Source organism: Pyxicephalus adspersus, chromosome 3, assembly GCF_032062135.1.
Source record: "Pyxicephalus adspersus chromosome 3, UCB_Pads_2.0, whole genome shotgun sequence".
In the NCBI taxonomy this organism is placed as follows: domain Eukaryota; kingdom Metazoa; phylum Chordata; class Amphibia; order Anura; family Pyxicephalidae; genus Pyxicephalus; species Pyxicephalus adspersus.
Genome location: NC_092860.1, coordinates 4,876,016 through 4,901,794, shown reverse-complemented (window position 1 = coordinate 4,901,794; position 25,779 = coordinate 4,876,016). Strand labels below are relative to the sequence as shown.

General features: G+C 40.2%; 1 protein-coding gene across 1 annotated transcript in view; it reads right to left on the bottom strand.

The window, feature by feature from the left end:
- The window catches only part of FASN (fatty acid synthase), a gene marked incomplete in the record, with an annotated part of 66,339 nt that overhangs the window by 27,207 nt on the left and 13,353 nt on the right, over positions 1–25,779 (bottom strand). The window contains 22 exon segments of the mRNA XM_072403382.1: positions 321–700; positions 1,914–2,224; positions 2,915–3,118; positions 3,265–3,444; positions 4,940–5,125; positions 5,239–5,319; positions 6,770–6,961; positions 7,646–7,821; positions 7,939–8,054; positions 8,624–8,827; positions 8,941–9,075; positions 10,489–10,583; positions 11,478–11,667; positions 11,756–11,943; positions 13,068–13,524; positions 16,510–16,644; positions 17,088–17,203; positions 19,565–19,687; positions 21,406–21,606; positions 21,683–21,856; positions 22,059–22,211; positions 23,300–23,433. Coding sequence (XP_072259483.1) covers positions 321–700; positions 1,914–2,224; positions 2,915–3,118; positions 3,265–3,444; positions 4,940–5,125; positions 5,239–5,319; positions 6,770–6,961; positions 7,646–7,821; positions 7,939–8,054; positions 8,624–8,827; positions 8,941–9,075; positions 10,489–10,583; positions 11,478–11,667; positions 11,756–11,943; positions 13,068–13,524; positions 16,510–16,644; positions 17,088–17,203; positions 19,565–19,687; positions 21,406–21,606; positions 21,683–21,856; positions 22,059–22,211; positions 23,300–23,426 — 4,124 coding nt within the window.

The following is a 25,779-nucleotide window of genomic DNA, read 5'->3' as shown; positions in this document are numbered from 1 at the left end:
TTTTTTTTTTTTAGGTTAAAGCAACCCCGAGTGTGACTCCACTCCAGCAAACCTGAAATGGATCTGGTGCAGGATTGAAAACATTTGCTAACAAATAGAAAATGCCTTTTAAGAAATCCTTTCCAGGTTTGCTGGATCACCCGGCTTCACTGATGAAAGTCTATCCTCTCCAGCCCATAGTGTTAGTTAAGTTGCGTGTCTTTGGTGCCCATTGAAGCTTCATTTTTACCTGGACGGGGGCTGCAGTAATAAGGACAGCAATTCCTGCAGACTTAATGTTCATCTTATGCATTCATTTATTTCATCTTACCTGGGAGAGTAGTCCATCTTTCTGCTGAAGATTTTGTGTTCTCAGAAAAGCTATGGTTTCTCCAAGAATATCTCCTTTCAGAAGCGTGTGCAGTAAAACGAATGCACCTTCTTTCACTGCGGCAGCCATATTGGGGAGAACCCGTCTGGGTTCCTTTAGCAGATGTCCCGAGCTGTTACACACTAGAAGGTCGGCTCCTAATAAACTGCTGGGTGGTGATTCTAGTGGATCCCATTGATCCAAAGCCACTCCGGCAGCTTCCAGGTCACTGCTCAGCTCGGAGAAGACTTCCAGTGTCCGGTCCGTGGCTGTGTAATCCACCTGCAGCATGGGCTGGGTGTTAAGAAGACTTAGCACATGGGAAGATAAGTGGCCATTTCCTGAGAGGGCCTGCAGGGAAAATAAGGGGTAAGTTTGCAAGATAGTAATGCACAAACATATAGTATATTGGTGATTCCTTTCTTTTGTGTCCATGCAGCCCCTCAATGGTAAAGAAAAAAATAAAAAAAGATTTTTTTTGTGGCAATAACGTTCATAAATAAATTGGTGTGATAACACTTTATATATTGCAAACACATCAATGGCAAATCTCACAATTAGTTCAACTTCACACCCTGATTGTTACAGTGGGGTACGTATAGCATGGCTCTGAACAAATTTACAAATTTACACCATAAAGTAATAGCTTGGTCTCTGGTCCCAACGCGTTTCACCACTTGGGCTTCCTCAGCGGTTAGTGAGAACCATTACATAGCTCGTGGTGTTGTTCCTTATAGTGCAATGTTTATACTGTGGGTAAGTAAGTAGTAAGGACCTATTGACGTATTCATATACAACATGTATAAAGTCAATGGGTTTATTTCCTTGACAAATCAAGCGAGGGAACAAAGTTTATTTAAAGACCTCGGAGTTTAGGTTTCTAAGAGTAGCAGTGGTTTCAGCAGCAAGGTAAGAGATTTAAATTTTTGCAGTTTTAGAGCTCATTTGAAGAGTTGCACCTTTTCTTACACCATGCTTTTAGCCGATATTTTGGAAATGCAAAAAGTACAACATGGGGGAGCTTTATTGCCACACCTAATACCCCCACAAAAATAAAACAATACAATTGTTTCCGTCACACCACATGGTATCTGGGGAGAGTACATGAAAATAACACTTCTATAGATGGTGAGCGAGCTTCGATATATAAGAACATATTTTGTACAATGGTAATGGTTTGGCAATGCCTAACAGAATGTTATTATTAAATGTAACGATGATTATATTTTAAATTTTTTTAAATGACAATTTCTAATTACCCCTGTATGAATTAATGTTTACCACTGTTAAAAGAAAAATATTTTACAAAAATAAAAGTACAAAAGCAAATAGTTTGTTAGCTTCCTGCAGTGCCAGTGTTGAGATAACGGCTTTCCTTAATTTCCTTAATAGAAACACACTTCCTACCCTCTCACTCAAATAATCTATGCTTCCATAAATAAATTAAGGGCTTACCCCGTACCCCACACATGGGAATGAATGGGTGCTAGTCTGATTACATTCCCAATGACTCATCACACCCAGTGGAAATATCGGGTTCCATCATAGTGATATCGGCACTTACCTCAATGATTTTGATGCGTTGTGCGTTGCCATTTTCCAGCACTGTATCCAGACATGTTTTTAGGCTAGAAGAGTTAAGCAGCCCATTCAGCAGGGGATCTTCTTGGAGTTGGCTGCTCTTCCGTAGAAGGGTCTGTTCAAGCTCAGAATGTAGGTTGCCATTAAGTTCCAGGTTACAAATCTCTGTAAGAACGTTTAGAAGACCCTGGTCGGAGGAAATGCTCCTCTGGCCACTTTCTGCGGATTTGCTTCCAGAAATGTCCAGTTTTAACCCATGCTGTGCCACCTTCAATTCCAGTTCACAGATCTTATCTGCAAGACAAATTGATACAACTAGGTAAATGTCTGGAATATTTATCAGCTTGATCCTAAAGCTTTATACTATCTCATCAATTTTAAGGCTAGGTACACACGTGCAATGGTTCCCGTCCGATAATCAGCTCAGGGCTGAATCTGGTCAGTGTACAGTGCTTGTCGTTCATCGTCCGAACCAAAGTCCTGGCGGATCCATGGGCGATGGACGACAAGCGATCTTAATGGAAGTGAAGGGGAGAGAGCGCAGCGGGGTGCGGCTATGTCGTTCTCCCGCCTCCCCATAGAGCGCTCATTCATGCATCGTGCAGTTGGAAAGAATTGTCCTTTCCAACGACGATTATTGAACGTGTGTACGTAGCCTAAAACATGGCTGCATATGTCTAAAGCACTTGCCAGCCCCACCAGTATACCTGGAACCTCAGGCCTTTCCATAAAGGTAAAGTTACAACACTTCCTTGTAGCATTGATTACCAACCTTATTCTGTCTATGATCAGTAAGGCGGCCATTATAGCGATGGGTAATGGGAATGTGTGGAAGGTGGGAGAGGCGGGTAAGCTTTGACATGAATGGTGCGGGATTTGGACATGAGGCTGCTGCTAGTACAATGTATCTGTGCTTTTTCTGTTACTTTACCATGGCCTGACTATATTCCTTTGTGGATATGTTTGCCCCTGTACATCACATACCTGTACAGTTTTCCAGCAGTACATGCAGGTCTTTATCTCCTTGCAGACAATCTTCCTCAAAGTACGGGGTGAAGACAAAGCTCTCCAGGGTTGGCGGAGTTTGCTGCTGCTGACGGCGGGGAGCGGTGGTGGCATGGAGTCCGGATATTTGAACCCCGCCAGATACAATCCTTTCCAAACAGCTGTTAACAGCAACTGGAACAGCTACAATGATGAGAAAATAAAATTATTCCATACAGTGGAGCCTTTTAATAGAACAATAAACCATACATGATATTTGAAAGTAGCCTTGGCTTTTTTTATATTTAATATATATTTCTGGGTACTTAATAGATAATAAAGTCATTTACCTTTCTTGTCATCTGGACCTGGACACACTTGTTCTTCCTGTGTTGTCGGGTCAATGTGTACAGACAGGATTCTTGTTGGTAAACGCAGACTGCGACCTTTGATTCCCAGGACCAACATCTGCAGCATGGTGTCCAGGAACGTCACCCAGTTCCCTGTCCACAGCAACTTCCCTCTGTCCCCTAAGACAACATACAATGATTAGCTTTATATCTGACCCAAATACTTTATCTTATACAATTCATTAAGGAACTTGTAAGTAGGATTTTTGATTCACTCATAACTTTGTCATAAAATTAAAGTCCAACTCTGGTCATTTTTTTAATGAAATATTCATGAAATATCAGCAATACTTCCTACTTTTCCGGTACTATCCATTATAGTAAATCCATTTCTCCATTCCATTTCACTAGATGATCTTAGTTGGTGATGCAGAATGACAAGTTGTACAGCAAACGCTCAAGGTGATTTAATGAAACTTTTATCATTTGGACATTATTTGCAATTTTTATGTTTTATATTAATAATAGAAACAAAAAGAAGTACTCAGCACAAGAACATGTGACTCGATTCATTTTACATTGTATAGATCAGTGGTGGCCAACCAGTCCACGAAAAAATTTGGACATTATTTGCAATTTTTATTTGCCTTTATATTGCACTAAATTCACAAACCGTACTAGAGACAGAAAAACAATGGAGACGCAGCGTGCCGTGTGTAGTATTAAGTTGTATGAGGCAACCATTGCCGAGCCGTACGCTTCAGTATTGTTTCCACCATTACAACAGTCACCCCGCTCCGCCAATACCGACTCTCATCCCATTGTTTTATTTTATTTCTCAGATGCTCTTTTAGGTAAGCATGACCTTAGCTGTGTATTTTCTTTAACTGTTATATTTATTGGCATCAAATAGTTTGACTTTGATAACTATCATTTCTTGTTTGGTCTTAGAATGAAATAAACTCATAATGAGTGAGACAAAGCAAACAAATATTTTGCATTTCTTTAGTAATCCCAAAGATAATGCAACTAATGATAATAGTAACAATAGTAATACTTCACAAAACCGTGAGCTGATCAATGAATCAGAGCCGCCACAGTCCTTGTCAGCACCATTAGGAAGATCATTATTTTACAAATGTATTTATCTTTTTATATTCATATTAATGGTCTGCGGGATTTGAAGTGATGAATTTAGTGGTCTGTGAGGTAGGAAAGGTTGGCGAGCGCTGATGTATAATACAACAGAAGGGGTAAAAACACAACCAGATGGGTGAGAACACGTTCAAAATGGGCTGGATACAGTACGGCAGGGAAATCTTCCTCCTGAAGTCTTGAAGAGTTATCAGAAGTCAAAGTGTGGCACATGAGAGGCAACTTGTATTGGAAACTTCACCAATGTGGGGGCTGACCATCGGTTAGTCTACCTGAGTTTAGTGGGCTGCTTCGGGTTGCCTATACATCTTATATATTCCATCAGTGAGATCTTTCTGCCATAGTTCCTGGTTCTGTTCCTTTGACATTGAGCATTATATAAATTAAAACAGAAGCCCAGAGGAGATACCCTTTATAATGGGCATGGCGGGCATGCAGACCCAGGAATTGGGCACATAGATCTCACCAACAGAGAACCCAGTAACACATCGTTAAATAATCTTCACCAAGAACAGCTCACCTCTACTGTTAGACTCAATAATTCCTTGGAAGGTCGGCCCATAGTCGTATCCTCGCAGTCTCAGCTCTTTGTAAACATCTTTATCCGACAAGAGAAAATCTTCCTTCTCTTCATTCTCAGTAACAGAATCTGCCCGCTGTTTGCGGAATTCACTTAAGCTGTTCTCCTCCATGATGGAAATCTTTCCTAAAAAATAAAATTGTAGGCACATTTAATATTTTTAGGTTTTCAATGATTCCCTCAATGCCATTAGTGCAGATTTGTGCTTCAAAGTAATGAAAAGTTAGATGTTCACCTACCGCTAGCTGCAAGGTTTCCACTTTCCGAGACCTCAAACTGCTTGGATGCCGGCATGAGTCGAACCTCCAGCTGGACAATGCCTGCGGAGAAAGAAGAAATTCTTACTAATTGTCATTGTAATATAAAAGCTTGGGTTATTAGTCAAGGGGAGGATGGTAACTTGCCAAAAAGGCACCACGGCCACCAGGAAACTGAGAATAAATCCGGAGATTGTAACAAAGCCGCTATCTCAACCTCGGCATTGCAGGAAACTAACAAACTCTTTGCTTTAAATAAGCCGGCATTTGTAGTTTATGAGTTCAACTGATCCAAAATATTCCTGGCCAAAAATATACAGAATCATTTCAATTGTGATCTACCCATCATTAAGAGGAAAGAGATTTTATCCCAGAGGAGAATATTTGAATTATTACTATAGTAGTTGCCAAGCCGATTGTGTAAACTTTATTTAACATTATGGATATTTGGACCATATCCTAAGTAAGTTAGCAAAATATATATTACTAATTACATCACCAATGAAGGTTAGTCTTAAAAAGACTACTTACATGACTTATTATAATTTTGAAGGTCTCCCTGTCCCCTGAGGAAGCCCATTCGGGTGAAACGCGTCGGGAATGAGACTAACTATGTATTAAAAATTCAAACTAAGCTTGCAAGTTTTTTCTGTATTGGTCTTCAATAATTTGTAAGAAGTTCAATATCTATATCCTATGTACAATCTTGACTGTCCCCGGAGGAGAGATAAATGTCACTTTGTATTTATTTCTTCTTTTGCATATTGTTTAAAATAAAAGATTTTACATTATTACCAATATACATTTACCATAAAAAGCCACTTCCTTTCTCATCTTCCCATCCTTGTCATTAAACATAAAGAGTAACCAATGCTAATTTTTTTTAATTTGGATAAACTAGAAAAAGGGTAAAACATCTTTCAGGTTCTGGGTTGTTGTTGGATTTTTATCTTTATATAATGTCCTGGTTAACATTGTCATATACAGAGGAATTAGTTTGGCGGAGACTTGTTTTGGAACCATATTGTAATCTATAAAGGAACAATGATGGATAAAGCCCATGAGACCAGCTTCTGGGTCCCCAACTACTGTCCAAAAAAGAACACTTATTTAATTTAATAAATTATTGATTATCTAGGTCTGGTGGAAGAGATCCTAGCACCCATGTGATCCTATAATAGCATGGTGGCTCAGTGGTTAGCACTCCAGCCTTTGCAGCGCTGGTTCCCAGGTTCAAATCTCCGCCAGGACACTATCTGCATGGAGTTTGCACGTTCTCCCTGTGTAGAGGCCTGGCTGTCATTCTGAACCTAGACTACATACAATAAATTAACAAGAATTTACCAATTCTCTATATTTCCAAAAATCTGTTCTTGCTTCCATTTGGTACTGGAGCTAGTTTGTCATCACAGCAATGGTGGCTCTATATTTTCTCCTATGATAGTTTTACTTTAAAATGGAGGAATTGGGATTTTTATTTGTGACCACATCATCTTAATATACCAATATTCACCTGTTTTAGGAAGGATTGTTGCTCTGTGTATTGTGACCTCTTCGAATATAACAGGAGTCTGCTCCATGACCACGCCAAGAGACCTTGCCAGCGTCCTCCATGCCAGAACCAGATAACCGGTGGCCGGATACAGAACACGACCGTCAATACAATGTCCGTTCATAAATATATCTGGGGATTCGGGGTTCATATCTGCCAGAAGAAAAGGAAAATGTTATTATAAGACATAAAAGTCTTGCTGGAAGCAAGCATGTATATAAAGTTATCTTCTATCTGAAAAGCCTTGGAAGATAAGTCTAGATAAGCAATGAAGGGCCCTCAGGTGAAGCCCATGATATCACTGAAGGGCCACACATTATATTCAGTAAATGCAATGCTACAGAAATCTGTAAGAGACTTGGAACCTGCAGCAAGAGATGGCCAGTGACTACAGACGTTGTACAAGGGTTGTTTATAGATTGCAGGGACGGTTCGGGGGATCAGGGACTGCAAACATGCTATGGAGGTTGCTGGAGACTGGGGAGACAGACATGGAGATTTGTTAGATGGGACTGTCAGAGATCAGATCAGGGACAGAAACAAATTTATGGAGCATTTCTCTTGAGTAGGAACCCAAACACCAAATACCGGGGAGTCCACAGGAGGACTAAGGGGGCCACAGGGGAGTAGATATATAGAGAATCGGGCAAATTGATCACGTGACTCGTGCTAGGCCACTGGGGACCTCCAAATATCAGCTGCGTTAATTATGATATATTTAATTTTAATAATATTTTAACAACGGGTAAAGAGGAGTCTGAAGAACAAAAATAGCAAACATCTAAAGATCAACTAAAAATCACTGCGGGATCAAATCTGAACCTCAACCTCACTCACCAACATTGTAGACCGTGGTCGATGTGGATCCCCCTGAACCAGCAGGGAAATCTTCGGGTTTGGGGACATCCCAAGTCTGGCTGTGGTCCCATTGGACGAGAGGAGAGATGAGAGGGGTCCCGGCCGGCACCGGGTATTCCACGGCAGGATAGATATTATTACAGTGAACGTTAATCCTGCAGAAAGAAAACATCCAATTACCAACTCAACTCAATGGAACCATCAAATCAAAACTATGATAGTTAGAGCTGTACAGAAACAGATGAGGTCAGCAGAATATAAAAAATTCATACCCGCTCAAATAGACCTTTCCGATATTGGTAAGGAAAAATTCCAGATTGTTAGTATGTCCTCTCTTCATCAGAGGGAGAATTGTGTTGGTTGACTTCAAACTTCTTCTTAAGATCGCCTGGAGGAAGCAGTGAAAGTCAGCACTGAATTGGAGAATTGTGTGCACTAAGAGGCATCTGCAATGAGGGGGGCTGCATACTGGTTTCGTAGTACTGGCACTTATTGCACTGATGGGGGTCTTCTCTGTGGACGTGAGCACTGGGGTTCTACACCTGGGATGGGGGAGTAGGTTGTCGCTGGGGGGAGGTTACTGATGCTCTATTGCTGGGTATGATAATAGGTTGCCATTTTTTACTGAAACCCTGTCTCTATTATTTTTCCATTCTTTGTTTGCTAATCACCTGCAGCTGCTTCCTCTCTTCATGGACTCCATGGATTGCCATGGCATTTATCTGAGCAGATTTATTAACAACACACCTGCACAAAAGGTCTCCATTGGGAGCCCATGGCCTAATGCATCATTTTGTTTTCTAGAACCGTGCCGAGATCCACCACAGTCATACCCATTTGAATGAGACCATGGATGAGCAGCATCAGCGGGTCTGGAACGGTCCTTGGACATTTTTTTCATGCATCCAAATTATTTCTAGACAACAAAGCTAATAAAGTGATTCCTATCGATCTTACCTGAAGAAGGGCATGAGGAGCGATTTCCACCACCACTGCATTTTCAGGGATGCTCTGTAAGCCTTCCTGGAATAGGACCGGGCTCACTAAATTATTGACGTGGTATTCTGCTGATGAGAACTGTGCAAGGTCGCTCTGCCACTGAGCCTCGGGGATGGAGGTGCTGACCCAGCGGTGAGATCGTCTCTTAGGCACAGTGATGACCTAAGGAACACAAATAAGATTACAAATCAGTGGTGACCCTGATAGGATTGTCATTCATTATATTCTATGTGAGGGGTGTCCACAGAAGCCGACGGATAGACCGGACCACTTACCTTCTTAAGAGCACTGAGAAGCGACGGAGCAATAGACGCCATGTAATAGGAGTGAAAGGCAACTCCGGCACTCTGCACCTCCTTGGCAAACACTCCATCCTGCTTTAGTTTTGCAACAAAGTCTCGCACAGAATCCTATAGCACAGAAAAACACAGAACAGTCAGATATTTTTTTATTAAAGCAAAACTAAAAAAATGTGAGCAGGCTGCTTTGTTATTGCAGATGGGACAGGCAATGATTCTTCTGCAATAAAACTGAACTGTCTGTTTGCAACCTTCTCTATACTGTATACTTAAAGCAGACCTAAACTCAGAAATTTCACTTTACATAGGTAGACAACCCTTTCAAGTAAGGTAAAAATTCTGCAACACGCTTTTTTTTAAAGGGTGCTGCACCATCCCCGAATTCTCGATCGCCTAGGCGGTCAAGAATGAATGGGAGCACAAAGCCTCCTGGGATACCAACGTCACGCATCCCCGGAGGCTCTTGGGTGCGCATTCTGTACATGCCCGAGAGTCTCAGCCATGCACAGAAGGAGCCTTTTCATGTTTTCACGTTTCAAGTTTTTTTTACAAACTAGGTCACCCGATCTTAAGCCTGGGTCGGGTGATGTAGGAAAAAGAACCCAGAAGAAGAGGAGAAGATGGTGGCGCGGCTTTAGTGCCGGTAGGAAGACGGATGCCAGGACAACGCAGGACCCGATGGAAGACACCTCTGGACCAATCGACTGCTGCGCGGGATTGAAGGTAAGTAGATTTTTTTGGGCTGGAGAGGATACACTTCTATCAGTGTAGCTGGGTAATCCAGCAAACCTGGAAATGATCTTGTCCAGGATTCAAAATATTTGCTTGCAAATAGCAAATGACTGAAGAAATCCATTCCAGGTTTGCTGGATCACCAAGCTTCACTGTTGAAAGTGTATCCAGTCTTGGAGGTCAATGAGCTCAGCTGCATTTCTATCTAGAAAGTTGCAGCTATCTTTGCTCAGGCATCATCCAGGGTCACTAGCTCTGGCGGCCTCTGCAGATTGTGACACGGCTAAGCCCTGCCGAAGTGACGGGCTGCTTTTGACTGTGCTGTTGCCGTTTAGGACTTGCACCGCAGTTGTAGCTGTGTTTAAACCTGGTTGCCCCTACCAGCAGTTAGCGGTCCCCCGGGGAAGCAGAGTTCTGGAAGAGCCATAACTGTGTTGAAATATGTCTGACAAAAATCAGCCCCTGCAACAGTCTTTCGTTTTACGACTTGGCAAAACCTAAAATGTTGCAGTCAGATCATGAAAAGGAAAGGGGGGTGAACAGGGACTAAGGAAATAGAACAAATTCTCATCCTTAACAATGTCACTGAACTGGAGATCAAGGACGCCAATAAATGATAAAACTTTTCTAAAATATATGCTGTTGCTGCATATTGTGACATGTCTGAATTTTTTGAATGACATAAAAAGTTACTGAAAGGTCAATTTTAAGAAAATGATGCAATAGACTTCTGAATAACACTTCATAAATGTGATAATACTGAAATGGCCTAAAGAAAAACCGGATCGTTACCTGGGGGCCAGATATGGTGACCGTGTCCTCAGAATTATGGCAAGCTGGTACCACTCCCTGTGGGCACTGAACTTTACATTCCTCCCAAGTCAAACCTACAGAGAACAAATAAAAGCCATGATGCAATGATTACCTGCCTGGCAACTGCTGGTAAGATCATGCAGAATCATTTACTAACAAGTGCAATATAACTTGCCAAACATTAATTACATTTCACAAGACTCAAATGCAACTTTAATGACGATATTGCCACCTTATCCAAAATGCAAAGTGCTTAGTGTGCTTGTCTTGCAATGCCTGACCTCAATCCTGTTAAAGTTCTTTGCCTGGGATTGGAATGCCATCTTAGTGCCAGGTCTTCTAACATCGGTTCCTGAAACTTACAAATGGTCTTTTGTCTTAATGGGCACAAATGCTCACGTAAACCCACCGAGAGCTTGTGGAAAGCAATGCCAGTAAAGTGGAGGCTGATCAAGCTTCAAAGGAGAGGACAATTCCTTATTATTGTCTAGGGCAATGTTTGTCGAGCTTTCCAACATGGGGAAACCGTTAAATTAACTTTCAGGTCTTTACGGAACCCCTGTTATAATTCTTATATCCATTAGCTTGATGAGTGGGAAGAGTTTCTCGCCCTTACAGATAGCCAAAATGATCACTGACCTGAAATGCCTATTGCTTATGGAACCCCTGGCAACCTCTGGAGGAACCCTAAGGTTCCTTCCACAGAACCATGGTTGAGAAACACTGGTCTAGGGTGTTGAAACAGAGTGACTAGCAAGCTTATATGGGGTTAGTGGCCAAGTTCCAGAAGTTTTACAATTGTCAAACAATTTCAAAAGCTCTGGAAACCAACTTTCCACTTGATATCTCTCCGTGGAGCTGTTGCAAGCTTTCAAACTGCTTGATTGGTACTAAATAACCAACTAATGTGTGTGGCAAAACCTGAACTCCATGGAGCATTTCATTGGCAGGATATCAATGTGACTCACCCACAGCAGCCATTCCACCCGGCGGTAACTTTGCTTCTTTAATGCTTCTCCCCCTCCAGTAAGCAGCAAGAATGGCTTCAGCATGGGTGAGCGAGTTATCTGCATAGCCGCAAGCTAATTCTCCGACAGAGTGCCCAACAATTCCATCGGGCTCCAGTTTCATGGCTTTTAGCATGTCGATCTGAGCAATCTGCAAGGGAAATGGAAATGGATGTCACCAGTGGCCGGAATCACCACCAACAAGGGTTCGCTAAGATGAGTTGTATTTTGGACATTACCTGAATGGCGGCAAGACCAACAAAAGCATGAACGGTGTCCTCAAAAGTGCTGTCATCAGCATTGATAAGAAGCTCCGATACCTTCAGCCCGGTTCCCTTCAGGGCTTCATCGGACCTCAAGATGGACTGACGAAACATGTCCAGGTTCATAAGACTATGGCCCATCCCTTTCCATTGTGTTCCCATTCCTATAAGCAATGAATGTGAAAGCAAAATGTAATCAAGGTGACCATAGACTTACTTATATACATTTATGTATGTGATCTACATCACAATGGCTTTCTTCTGCACCAAGGCAAGTGAACACTGGAGACCGGACTGAGTTTGTACACTTTTAATTGAGGAAAGAAGAGAAAAAGTAAGTTTTTTTTGGCTAGTACTGATAAAAACATAAGATTATTAATACAACAGAAAAATCATATGGAAGATGTTTAAGAGCAAAGTTACGGTATTATCCATTAGCAAAGAGGTTCGGGTTGCACATATGCTAGGCTTAACATTACTCCGTTATTGATTAGTTTGAAGTAATCAAGACCCTCAAATGGGTCTCCATTCCGACGCGTTTCGCCTAATTGGCTTCCTCAGGGTATTGGAGAATTGTGCAACAAGCTATGATTTTTCTTGTGTATTAATAAACTTTATGTTTTATCAGTAACTCTAAACTAGCCAAAAAAGCCTCACTCTTTCTCTACTTACGTTTAGGTTTTAGTTTTAGTGTGTTGGGGCGCTCAATGTTTGTGACATGTAGGATATTTAATGCCTACCTCTAAATTACACTACTGTGTTTAGTGCAACTTTTTAATATGGGGTAACCCTTGAAATATAAGACTATTGTATCACAGAACATTGGTAGGGTGATCATTGGGAAGAATATCTCTTACATTTGGATGGTTGCCAGCCTTAACGCTAAAAAAGTTCATTTGTGTTAATAGTTATAGCATGGTGATCATTGGGTAGAATTCCTCCTATAATGCTGGTCATTGGGAAGAATGTCACCCTTACAGATACCAAAAAAGATCATTGGTGTCACCTAAACTGACCTGAGAGTCACAAACTCGCTCAAGGAACCCCCAGCAACCTCTGGAGGATCCATGGGGTTCCAGGGAACCCTTGTTGAGACATACAGGTTTAGTGTATCCCCAAATCTGATCCCATTTCCCATTTATTTTCTATTAAATTTAGGTTTTTTCCTCTAAAACATCTAGCATAAACAAGGTGTATGTCCATAGTGGTGCCCAGAAGGCAATAAAACCCACCATTACTAATGCTGTACTATTCAAAAAAGAAATAAAATTGAATTCATTTCATTTACCTGAACAAATGTACCAAAGAGGTCTGCCAGCTGCCTGGGACTGTTGGATCTCTTTTACATCACTCTCTGTTCCGACAAGCGTGTAACCTCTATATGGCATGGCGGAGGATGGCATTCCAGAGATATTGTTTAATAGGTTCATCAGGGTGGTATTGGAACTAAGGTTCCTGCTCTTCTCTATCAGAGCCTCCACGGCTTCTTGGGTCCTCCCGCATACCTGGACCAGACGGGGCAGAGACGCTTCAGTAGAGGAAAGTTTCTTCTGGTTGGGTCTTAGGATCACATGAACATTGGAGCCACCAAAGCCAAAAGAGTTGATGCCAACAATGCCGCCTTTTACTGGGATGGGCTTGGATACCACTTGGATTCTGCCATCTTGCAATGCCGGGATGTCCGGGTTGGGGTTGTTATAGTGAAGATTAGGGGCCCACACTCCGTGCTCCAGGGACAGAATGACCTATGGAATTGTAGAATGAAAGACTTTTGTATATTTGTATGCACTTGAGTTCTCTCATCTTAATATCCACTGCGGCCTTCCTATCCCACCATGACATGAGTAAATGGAACCATCACAGACATCAATTTTGGACACTCATTTTCAGTTTGATTGTTAACAATAGGGACAAATGAAATTTAGGATTTTATTTCTTCCATTGGAAAAAGACATTGGGGAGGGCAAAATGAAGGGGTTTTAGAGGTGTAATGGGTTTTAAATTGTTCACTGAGTGTTATGGAAGCTTCTTTTTGCCATCCATGTCCCCTTATTACAATAAAAAAATGAAACAAAAAGAAAAAAGGCAACAAACACTATATTTAATAAACTAAACTATTCTAAATAGACCAAAAAAAAAATCTTTAAAGAAATACAAATTTTGCTTACGCAGCTCACTAAGAGTTTTCCTATTTTCAAAACTTTGCATAATAACAATTTATATAGTACGAGTTCTTTACAAGTAAATAAAATAAAAGTGCATTGCTGCAGATGTTCAATATTTAAGGCCCTTCAGCTGACAGCAAACTGCCGCTGTACGAAGAGGCAAACCGCACTGAGGACAAAAGTTTTTGCACACGGCTGCAGCACAAATCTTCCGGCAACAACCACACGGCCAAAAGCGTCAAGTTTTAGGATCCTTATTGCGATCTGCTGCAGCCATGTGCAAAAAAGGGTCCCAGCCTTTCCAATGGGACAGCTTAGGACTGTAGTTGGGCCCATTGGAGAACGCTATGCCTCACCGCAGATAATGAATGTTTCTTAGTAATCTATATACCACGGGTAGGCAAACCTTTATGGCCTCTAGGCCAACTCAGGGGTCAACGGGAGCACACTAGGCCTGATTCTGACTTCCGCCCTAATAGCTCTGCCAACCACCAGGGAACACCCCCTAAAGTAAAATCCCTCTCCTCTGTATGCAATGTGGAGGAAAGGGATTTTCCTTCAGAAAGCCTTCCCGATTTACCGAGCCGGCAGCATATCAACGTCGACCGAGGTAAATAGAGGAACAACAGCAAGGAGGCGGCACAGGAGCTCTGGTAGTTCCTAACACCCCCTGGCAGATCCGTCTCCAGGGCTGCGGGTTGCCGGCCGGCATTAGGCCAGATCGGCCAGGGGGCGTTAAGCCGGAACGAACTACCGGCTAGGCCATATCTGGCCTAAAGGCCGGAGTTTGCCGACCCTGCTATATACTAAATGATTTTATTCTATCCAAGGACTGTAAAAGTTATTGTGTATCATTACAAATCATGCGATTACTGAAATCGTCATTATTTGCATTTTGCAAGCATTTATCGTTTTGTGATACGTTTTTTATAATATTGTATAATAAATTGCAACAAATTGTTTTTCTACCATATATTATGTTGTTACTGTTGATTTTACATACAAATATAGGGTTCACTGGTTGGCAAACATTCAATATATTACATTAAATGCCCACATCCCAAATGTAGACAAAATTGATATGTGCAGAGAAACCGGACTTTAACGTCATATATGCCTGCTTCTAAGAGGGCAGAACCCACGGGACATCTTATGGAGGATTGTTACATCTATCCCAGGCAGACTTAAACTCTTCTGGTCTCACCATTTGGTTGCTGCTTCCTGTTTATTGGCAATCATCGCCCTTCTGTGCTCCTTTCCTGTGTGAACCTGCTTGGAAGGTGATACTAGAATTTGATTTTATGCCGTATCATTATATTTACTTGTCTCATTCAGCCTCACCCTGAAGAAGTGGTGTTACACCACGAAGCACGTCGATGATACACTGACACTTCTTGTGAGACTTGCTATAATATTTCAACTATGTATTTGTGTTGATACTTTTATGAAGAAGTGGATGTATGTCAGTATATAGTAATATAGGGACACATATGGTTCCCATTCTGGGGCACTGCAAAAAATCAATGTCCCCTACTTTACTTTTTAATATGATGTACCAAAAAAATGTTTTGGGAGTTTTATATATGCAATTAAAGTCCCGTTTCTCTGCACATATCAATTTGTTACTGTTGATATTTGGCACCAATAAAACTCATGCAAATTTTCCCTGTTGGGAAAAGAAAACCCTTCGGTATGTGAGTATTGAGGTGTGGTGCAATGTAAACAATTCTCCCAGAGTATCCATTTAAATCTTAGTAATATAAGCCTGATTTCACGCAGAGGGTTTGGGGGTGGCTGCTTTGGCCTCCTAACCTGTCATCCCTAGCACCAGACACTAATCCAGTCCTAGCTTGCCCTATGAGCAATTGTTTGTCTGAGGATTGCATGAAGCGTGCAATTTCGTACAATTTCGTACAATTTCATTGATTTAAATTCCCCTGGACTAGGAAATGAAATTCAGACTTGTAACCAGCATGAGAGTTTACTTCCAATACTTGGCAATCCTGACTTTTTCCATGATCATGCAGAGCCCAGCATGACCAATCATGTAGTAGCTACAACAGCAGTTGAAGAAAGTAAACAATGATATTGTTCCCATTACAATGAGATGTCAGATCAGTTTCCCTAGCTACAAAAGTAGGAAGCGGTCATTGGGTTTTATCACCTGAAGGTGCAGCTGCTGCCCTGAGGACATGCAAAGTACAATTACTGAGTGTAGAGTTGTAAAAACTTGAAGCAAAGTCATTGCACTTTGCATCCTCCTATTAAAGCAGAACCCCAGGGAATCAACTGAAATACAAAGACGCAGAGCCACCATTAGTAGGGTACTCTCGGTATTTCTGTCCCGGGCCTTGATCAGAAGACTTTTTCAATGCTGGACATTGGCCAGGGGTGCCCAATAAATGTATCTAGTATGGAGCCCAGAAATTTCCGATGGTGGTCCTGCATGAATGTGAATTGTCTTCCTTACTACAAATTCACAATTGCAACCAGTTAGTTTTGTGATCCATAAAGAAAGTACAAATGAAAGTGTGACAACACAGGACCCGTATATATAAATCTTACCTTTGCCAGTGCAGCAAGGCCAGATGCTGGCTCTGGATGACCCATATTGGATTTGGTAGATCCTAATAATAACGGCTCTCGTTCTGATTTACAGAACACACCGACGATCCCATTTACTTCCTGAGGGTCACCAACCTGCGGATGAAGACATTATGCAAAGAATTAATATCCTGTCTATGCAGCAATAGAATACATGATCTGTGTCTATGACATTAATCAAAAACAAACTATACAATAAAAATATAAAAAACTGAGCATGTTCATGGGAATGGAGGGAGGGGAACCAGGAAAGCAAATTAAACTTCAGCCATTTGAAATTCTCTACAAATGAGTTTTTCTTTTGCATGAGTCACTGCTGGGGAGATTCTGTGCCTTGGTGACCGGTGTCACTGAACCAGGAAATTGGAGATCCCTCCAATACTTTTGCATACGTATAATAAACCTTTTTTGCAATAGCATACGTATAATAAACCTTTTCTGACAAATGCAACCAGACTCCATTAGGGTATAGTTTGGTATAAAAGAATGACGGTGTTGATTTTGTGTTTGTATAAATCCTTTATTACTGAGGACATTACCTTAGTACCTGTACCATGGGCCTCCACATATTCCACCTCGCTGGTTGGGATTCCGGCCTCTTTATATAGGGAGTTCAGTAGCTGCTGTTGTATTTCACCCGATGGGAATGTCACTCCTGTCAGCAGAACATAGAAAAGAATATTAAAAGATGACAGCTAGGCAGAGGGGAAAAAAAGCCCTCCTTCTCCCTACACCTCTTCCTTTTTCTATTTCTCCACCTTGCCTGCTCTATCTAATACACCAAACCTCCTGCACCGGTCATATAGAAGGCAAAAGTTCCACAGTTCTTGTCCCACTTACCTTTCTGATCTGGTAATAAAATACTCCCCTAGCCGCTCTCTCTGCTCCTTCAATGACCTACTAATGACTTCCTCACTCATAACCTCATCATATGCACGGCTCCAAGACTTTTCTAGAGCTGCCCCGACTCTCTGGAATGGTCTCCTCGTCCTATTCGGCTTGCTCCTACTTTCTGCTCATTTCAAAGAGCCCTCAAAACCTAATGCTTCAACCTCACCTACCCATCTTCTTCTGTCTCCGAAACCCTCACTACTTCCCACCATTCCATATCCTCCTCCTATTGTGTGTTACTTCCCCCACCTCTTAGATTGTAAGCTCTTCGGGGCAGGGTCCTCTCCTCCTCCTGTGTCACTGTCTGTATTCGTCTGTCATTTACAACCCCTATGTAATGTACAGTGCTGCATTATATGTTGGCGCTATATAAATCCTGCTTATTAATAATAATAATAATATTAATAATAACAATAATAATGAGCCCTCCCTTTCATAAACTGTGAACTAACTCAGCTCTGCTGCCTTTTCTACCTTTTCCTCGGTACAACCCTTACCCTCCCCTTCACCTACCTTCCACCCTAATCTCCTTTTTTCTTTTACACCCCCACCTACCTCCTACCTTCAGACCTCACCTGATGTTTCTGCTGATGTTCATTTATAGACATTGATATAGCTCATGTATTCCAATCACTTCCTACATAATTGCAAAACTCTACATTATCAGAAGTATCCAAATAGACTTCTACCCATAAAAGGAAAAAAAAAAGAAAGCCGGGGTTCAAGGCAAAATTAAGATTGTATTGAGCATCAAGCAAATCATACAATCAATCATCATTGAGATTCATATTGGTATACATATAAAAACCCATATAATCCATTATGGGGATTGTGCCTGTCAACTATACAAAAAAAGCTGTGTGCGTCTAGCATGCAGAAAACTGTTTCAAATACAACGCGTTTCGCCGATAGGCTTCTTCAGGGAATTTGCACAGATCATGCCTGTTAGCCTCATGTATCCATATGACACTGTGGCTCATATGACTTCTACCCTGTCTAAGCATTCTCTATGGACATCCATGCACCAACCTCTCATAGATTCATTTGATCACATTCTTTACCAACAAACTCTATGTTACGTTCTCAGCACATCCCATGAAGAAGCCAATCGGCGAAACGTGTCGGTTGAGGCGATTTTCTGCATACTAGACGCACTTAGCTATTTTTTTTATAGTTGACTGGCACCATCCCCATAATGAATTTTTCTAACCAATGTTCTATGTATATGAATATGATGATTGATTGTATGATTTGTTTGATGCTCAATACAATCCTAATTTTGCCTTAATACCCCATCTTTCTCTTTTCTGCCTTTTATCATATTTAATTTTTAGGGCATGACGAATTAACTCATATGGAAGGAAGGGTGATAGTCTCCCACAATATTTCCTAGACTTCTATCCACCAAAACGCTCAGTAAAGTCTATCTTCATCTCAATGACTCAAAATCATTACAATATAGTAATATATACTAGTATATATACTATATACTATAGTACTGTTTTGCCAGCCCATATCCTATGAATATAGGAAAAAAATCAAAATGTATAGTATAAAAATTAATTAAAATGCCCAAAACATTGCAGCAGAATCCTTGCAGCGGTCACATAATGTTTGTGCAACTGTTCATCATATCTGTATCTGCAGTAAAGAATACCGTAAGGAATCATAGGGCGCTGCGTAATATGTTGGCGCTATATAAATCCTGTTTATTAATAATAATAGGAATCCTAATAATAATAATAATAATAATAAATAATAATATTAATAAATAGATATTAGTGTTAAATAAAGAGATATTAAATACATTCAAGTTCTATAAGCTGCTCAGATCACTTTTACATTACAACCAAGTCAATACATTGGAGTGACTGCTAATAGAAACGAAACTAATACAGCCACAAACTTGTTTAATCACTTTCATTGCCTTGACATGTGCATGGCTTAAGAATCTAAAGAAACTTTCCAGTAATTTACCTTTCCAGCATCTACTAAAAGCTTAAATATCAGTTGGGTTGGCTGAGCCTTTAATAGGTTACCTACTTTTGTATGTGACATTTTTTGTGGATTGACAGAGCTCATTGACATGAAAACAAAGGCATGCATTCTCTTTCATGTTACACACCTTGCTCTTTATAGCCATCTGTATTGCTTCCAGCATTTAGTATTGTAGCATAAACCCGTTTTGCCATTGACTTCTTTGTGACCAGCACAGCGCAGGCAGCTTCGGAGCGACAATATCCGTTTCCTTAGAGAGACATGGAGTTGGGTGTGAGTGACAGCGACTATAGTATGACACAGACGTGTAATCTCATTGTACTCGGCATGTCTTCACTTGTACATGTGTGATCTAAGAGGAGCCTATTCCCCTGGGAATTACACACAGACAGAGAAATATAACAATACCCAATAATCTATTGCCCAAAAGCTGGTGGAGATCTTTGGTTACCCATAGATGACTTGCTACGCACCAATGTTGGCTTTCTGCACTTTGTGCTCCCTAGACTCCAAAAATACACCTTATGGACACCAGACCATCTCAATTCTATTATAAATTCAATTCTATTACAAAACCAGAGAAATTATTAAAAATGTCACTTTTCCTTTCCAGCTTTGACTCTTTTGGGAAAGGCTTTCCATAAGATTTAAGAATTATGTCTGGGGAGCATTTGTGAGGTCAGATACCAATGTTGGATGAGAAGATCTGGCTCATAACTGTTGCTTGGTCCACAGGTAATATACATTAGGATTGAAGTCAGGGATCTATGTAAAAGACTGCACAGCTATGAGCTTATTGAGCGTACCTCCTAACAATAGGTGCAGCTAAGATACCTAAAAATTCAATAAATTAGAGTGTGTGTACGTTACCCACATATATTTATACTTTTTGATGTTGTTCTTATATGTCTTGCACCTGTATACAAAGTCTTTAAAGATTACACTCCCTTGAGGAAGCCCCTTGAGGCGAAACGCGTCGGGCCTATTTATGGTTATCAATTACAATTTAGACAGAATTTGATGTCTAGAATACATATATACTCCAGTCCAGTACCGTTTAAATTAGACTAGATCTAGCCAAACGACAGGTGATTGCAGCAGCTTGGAAGAAACCTTCCCTCAATTTTCAGGCAGTAATGTCCAGATTATCGGACACAATGGTGCTGGAAAAAATGTCTGCTATTGCCAATGATTCTATTCCTAAATTCTACAAGGTTTGGACACCTTGGCTGGACCATCATGTCACTCCTGACTTAGACCGCAGGCTTTTTAAATTATGATGAATAGTCACCCCCCCTCAACTACACTGCAGGTTCCGAGTACACCCATTTTACTTGTATTTGTTTTATTTTTATGTTTTTGTTGCAAAGTCAATTTATGTTTTTTATGTTGTCTATGTTTTCTTTTTCTAAATGTAATGGCAGTTTTACTTTACCATCATCTGTTATTTGTATGTTCTGGAAAATTCTAATAAAAATTTATTAAACTAAATTAGACTGGATATATGCTCATATGTAATTTGTTGGATAATTATGTATGAAAACTTTTGTGTATGTTTTACACCAATACAACTTTGGAGGCAGAATCCCTTTCTTTCGTTCCTCTTTTTTACTTCATATTTATACCAAAAGAGGTAGCTCCGGGACAAATTCTTGGAGGACTATCAACCATCACTCTCCCTCTGCCTCATTACCTACTTAAAAATTGAGTTTGACTTTTGCTTCTATTGGTCCCTAAAATAAAAGTTGCGTTTGACCATACTAAAGTTAACCTTTCCTCAACTTGGTCCCAGCATTATACCATTACCAATAAAGGTATAAGATGATATATCTCAACATGAGCCACATAGCATTTTGCTTTTTTTAACTTTATATAGAATGAGCAGCTTCAGCTTCCATTGGCCGCCATGTTGGAAATTATTGGCCAGGTCGTAATAAGGTTTCTCCACATGTGCCACTGTTTACCTACCTGAGGCATCAAAAGACTTGCAGGTCCCATCAGGGCTCAACATCCCGAGTTTCATAAACTGAACTGACGTGTTGGGTTTTAGTAACAGGTTTACACCACCTACAATGGCTGCATCGCACTGCCCGTGGTAAATAGCCTTGTATGCGTTTTCTAATGCCAGTAAACTGGAGGAACAAGCTGTGTCTATGGCCAAACTGGGCCCTAAAAAGGAAAAAGAAGTGTTAGATGAAATACCGTCCAGTAATAGGGAGTAGTATGTAGATGAACCAAAGTTTACCCTTGAAGTCGAAGAAGTAGGATATACGGTTGGCAAACATGGCACGTTGGCATCCTGTCATGCTGTACCCGAGCAGTTCTTCTGGATCACGACTGAAAGCTTCACCTGCTTCTGACCCACTGACGCCCACCCAGACCCCTGTGTTTGTACCACGTAGATCTGATGGATTAATTCCTAAAAAAAAGACAAAGCACGTAAGAAAGGGGGGGACAAGGAAAGATGACCAATAGAGGAACTCAAATCAGCCCACAGATGCCAGGCAAATGCCTAAGCTGCCATATCACCTGGACATAACTATAAAAAAAATAATAAAAAAACAAGCAAACCTATCAATGCATTACTATATTGATCCAACCCAGACCATCATCTCTCTTACCTCCATCTACAATGGCTTCATAAGAAATTTCTAAAAGTAAGCGGAGCTGTGGGTCCATGGTGTGAGCTTGCTTGGGGTGGACACCAAAGAACGAGGCATCGAATTTGTTGATTTCTTTAAGTTTCCCATTCCTGGCTGGCAAGCCGTACAGACCTGAGAAAAATAAATTGATAAATATGTAACTATTTTAAACTGATTTCTTTTGCACCCCTGATTGGCCTCTGACTCCAATTATTTAAGTGTATGTAGAGGAAATGTTGTTGTTATTGACAGAGTAGGGTGGGATTGATGCCCCTGTAAGTTTATGTTTTGCTGCCTGTGTTTGCAGTGAGATTTGTAAATGTCACCAATGCTGTTCTCCATGCTGGAGAAGAAGCTGAACCTGAAGAGCTGCAACGCAAGGATCTCCCTGCTCCTGATCTATTCTGTGGTTCTCTGCTTCCTCTACCAATTTTTTTATTATTTTCCTATCAGTTATCAGACCCCAGCTATCAGAGGGGCAGCTCCAAGGAAAAAAAGCCTGTCTCTACCAATATGGCCGCCTCCAAACAGAATCACTCGGCAAAACAAGGAATGGTAAGTTATTAATTATAAAAAGAGAAGCTAGAGAAATTCTGCAGGTAACAATGGTTACATGTCCTTTAACTTCTAACTTCTGACTTCTAGTTCCTCTAATGCACATAATCTAATCAATAGGTGTGTAAAAGAATTCTCAATTGTATGTTTATAAATATATACATTGCAGTCATAATTGCTCTTTACATGGCCAGACATTGGGTTTATCTACTTATAGAGGTCAGGCAGGTCACTTAGCACAGTGAATTATCATTCTAAAAGGAAATGATCACTCTCTTTACATGGCCAGACATTGGGTTTATCTACTTATAGAGGTCAGGCAGGTCACTTAGCACAGTGAATTATCATTCTAAAAGGAAATGATCACTTATGTTAGCAAATGTGCTGAAAAATCACTAAAAACACACAATCGTAAAAGTATAAAATATAATTTTGCTTGCATGTGATTGGATGGCTGAAGTCAGAGAATCTTTAAATACTCCTTTAGTAAAAAAGCCCATTGTGTTATTAACCAATAAATACAGATCTAATATTTGATTACAAATGTACCTGTCTGTCCATTAGCAGTCTCTATTTACCGGTAACATCCACAATGCTCCTCTTGAAAGAAATATTTTTCCCTCCTTATCCGCTACAAAGTCACAATAGAAGAAAATATCGCTTACCCGGCTTCCACCTTCTATCATCCTCCGTTACCATATCTACTCCTTGTATGAGGTTGTCCCAGAATTCCTGCAGATTGTCTGATTCTGGCAGCCTTCCGGCTATTCCCGCTATCACGATTTCCTCCATGGTCAGGCTGTGGATTACAAAAAGGAGATCAGCACCAACTTTTGAATATAACAAGTACTGAATATATACATACAATGGAAAAAAAGTACAACTATTATGAAGAATTTGGGAAACACAACTTGATATATAGAATCTTTGCAATTCTATATAACACAAGGACTTATGGTTGTGTTTCCTAAAGCTACAAAGTATTTTGTGATTTCGTTGAAACGAAGAGAAATATAGAAGAAGGGGCTTCAAGGCTAGTGTTCACTGCCGATATTTCATAAAGGTGAGTACATATATAAAGATCATTTATACGTCCATCTTCCATTAAAAAGTCATGGGGTGGAGAATACTGAGCGATACGGAGAATTTCTATTCTTTGTATAAGCCGAAAGCGTCTTAAAGGTGTAAAACGTCTTGTTACCCTACGCGTTTCGCCAAGTGGTTTCTTCAGGTGAGACGTATAAGGTTTCTTAGGGTGGTGATAAGCAGATAGGAAACAGACCTAAAAAAGAAATCCTCATAGGCAAAAAAGTTGAGAAAAGCTGCCTTAAACAGTTATGTTTTTATGATGGTTAAAAAGAATTTGGAAAACTAAATTTGGGAAGGGGTGAAACTGTTGCTTCTAAATCACAAGCCTTTCTGTAAGATCAGGAAATGCAAATCCCTCTTTTCTATATCTAAATCCTAAAACCATGGCTGGATGAATAGCTACTATTTAATAATATTTACAATAGTTCATTGATCTGTATATATATATAATAAACTTATTTGTTGTGAAGTACTTGTAGCATATTGATCTATGTCTTCCATTATTTTAGCTAAACAGGGCTTACGCTTACTTGCCTATGATTTTGAAATTGATTGATCTGTAGAAAGTGTACAAAAAACAGTGTACAAAAAAAAAAAGTAATGCAAAAAACATCAGAAAAAGTAAATAGCTAAAAAGACAAACTATGCATAATAAATATATAAAGATTATAGCAAATGATACAGTGCAGAGCCTTCAAACAAAGATAAAGCCAAACAAGTCTGCAACTTTATCATATCCATATGAGATAAATAGCAATAAATCCAATCATTAAAGGATGTTAAAGCTTATAAGCCGTCTAGCACCGCTCAGCCCCTGCTTATCAGAGGAAGTATCCCAGAACTGATTGATTCACACTTAAGATATGCATAAAAAAAAAAGAACCCAATGGCATCTACACTTATTTCACTAGGGACTTTTATATATATATATATATTTATTTATATTTATCATTGCTGATGAAAAGAAATACATTTAATATCACAAGACTGCTCCTAGTGTGACATTTGTATTGTATGAGTTCCAGCAAGGTTAGGAAGGTTTGTTGGGTTCCGTGTACAAAGAAGTAACTATGGCTTAAATAGTTTACATTTTTTACGCTGTGGTGTTATTTAGCAAGCTGATCGGAATTTAGAGCTGCAAGTTATATAGCAAGTTAATATGAGTTTGAATAATGAAATTGTAGGAAATACTCTGCTACCCCGATCAACTTTTTCTCACTCTCTAAAATGTCATAAAAACACAAATCCAACAAGTTCCTCATTAGATACCAATTCTCCTCTTTACATGGCCACATACAGAAACATGAGGCTTGTTACTGCCTATTACACAGCAAGTAAGTAGCCGTGAGATCCGACCCTCAGAGTTGTCATTTGATAGATAAATGGCTGCAGATATATAAATGAAGATCTGGATTTGGGGTGATGTCTTCATCTAAACCCTGAGAACCCAATAATCCATGACCACCTGTAGTCATTGGAAATGTTATTAGAAGAAAGGAAAGTCTTCTTAGAAGCATTACCATATTCTCTGTAGGCTCAGAAAACACATAGGGCTTTATTTATAAAACTGGGAATCTGACATTCCCTCAAACATTCCCTGGTGGGAACCAATTACTGCCATTGAAACACATAGACCACGAGGGAAAGTTTGAGGGAACATCTGGTTCATGGTCTTCTCCGCTATCTGCAGAATGTTAGATTGCCAGCAGTAAATGAACTCATGTAGGTAAGTCTACAAATATACAAAATAAAAATAAAACAAAAACACACAAAGTCCGTTCTTCGGGCGCTTTTCCCAGTGTTCATGTGATTGTCTACCTTCTGCTAATGGTGTAGTCACCTCTCCAATCTTTATCCCCTAATAACAGGCTAAGAAAAGCTAGGTACACACGTGCAATAATTGTCATAACAAAACGAACGACTAACAACAGATCAACGGTTATGCACGATTTTTTGAACGATCGTATTGTGCACAATTCTGTACATGGTGTAACAATACGATCGTTCAAATATAATCCACCAATAATGTACACACGCTAGATACGATCGTTTGAAT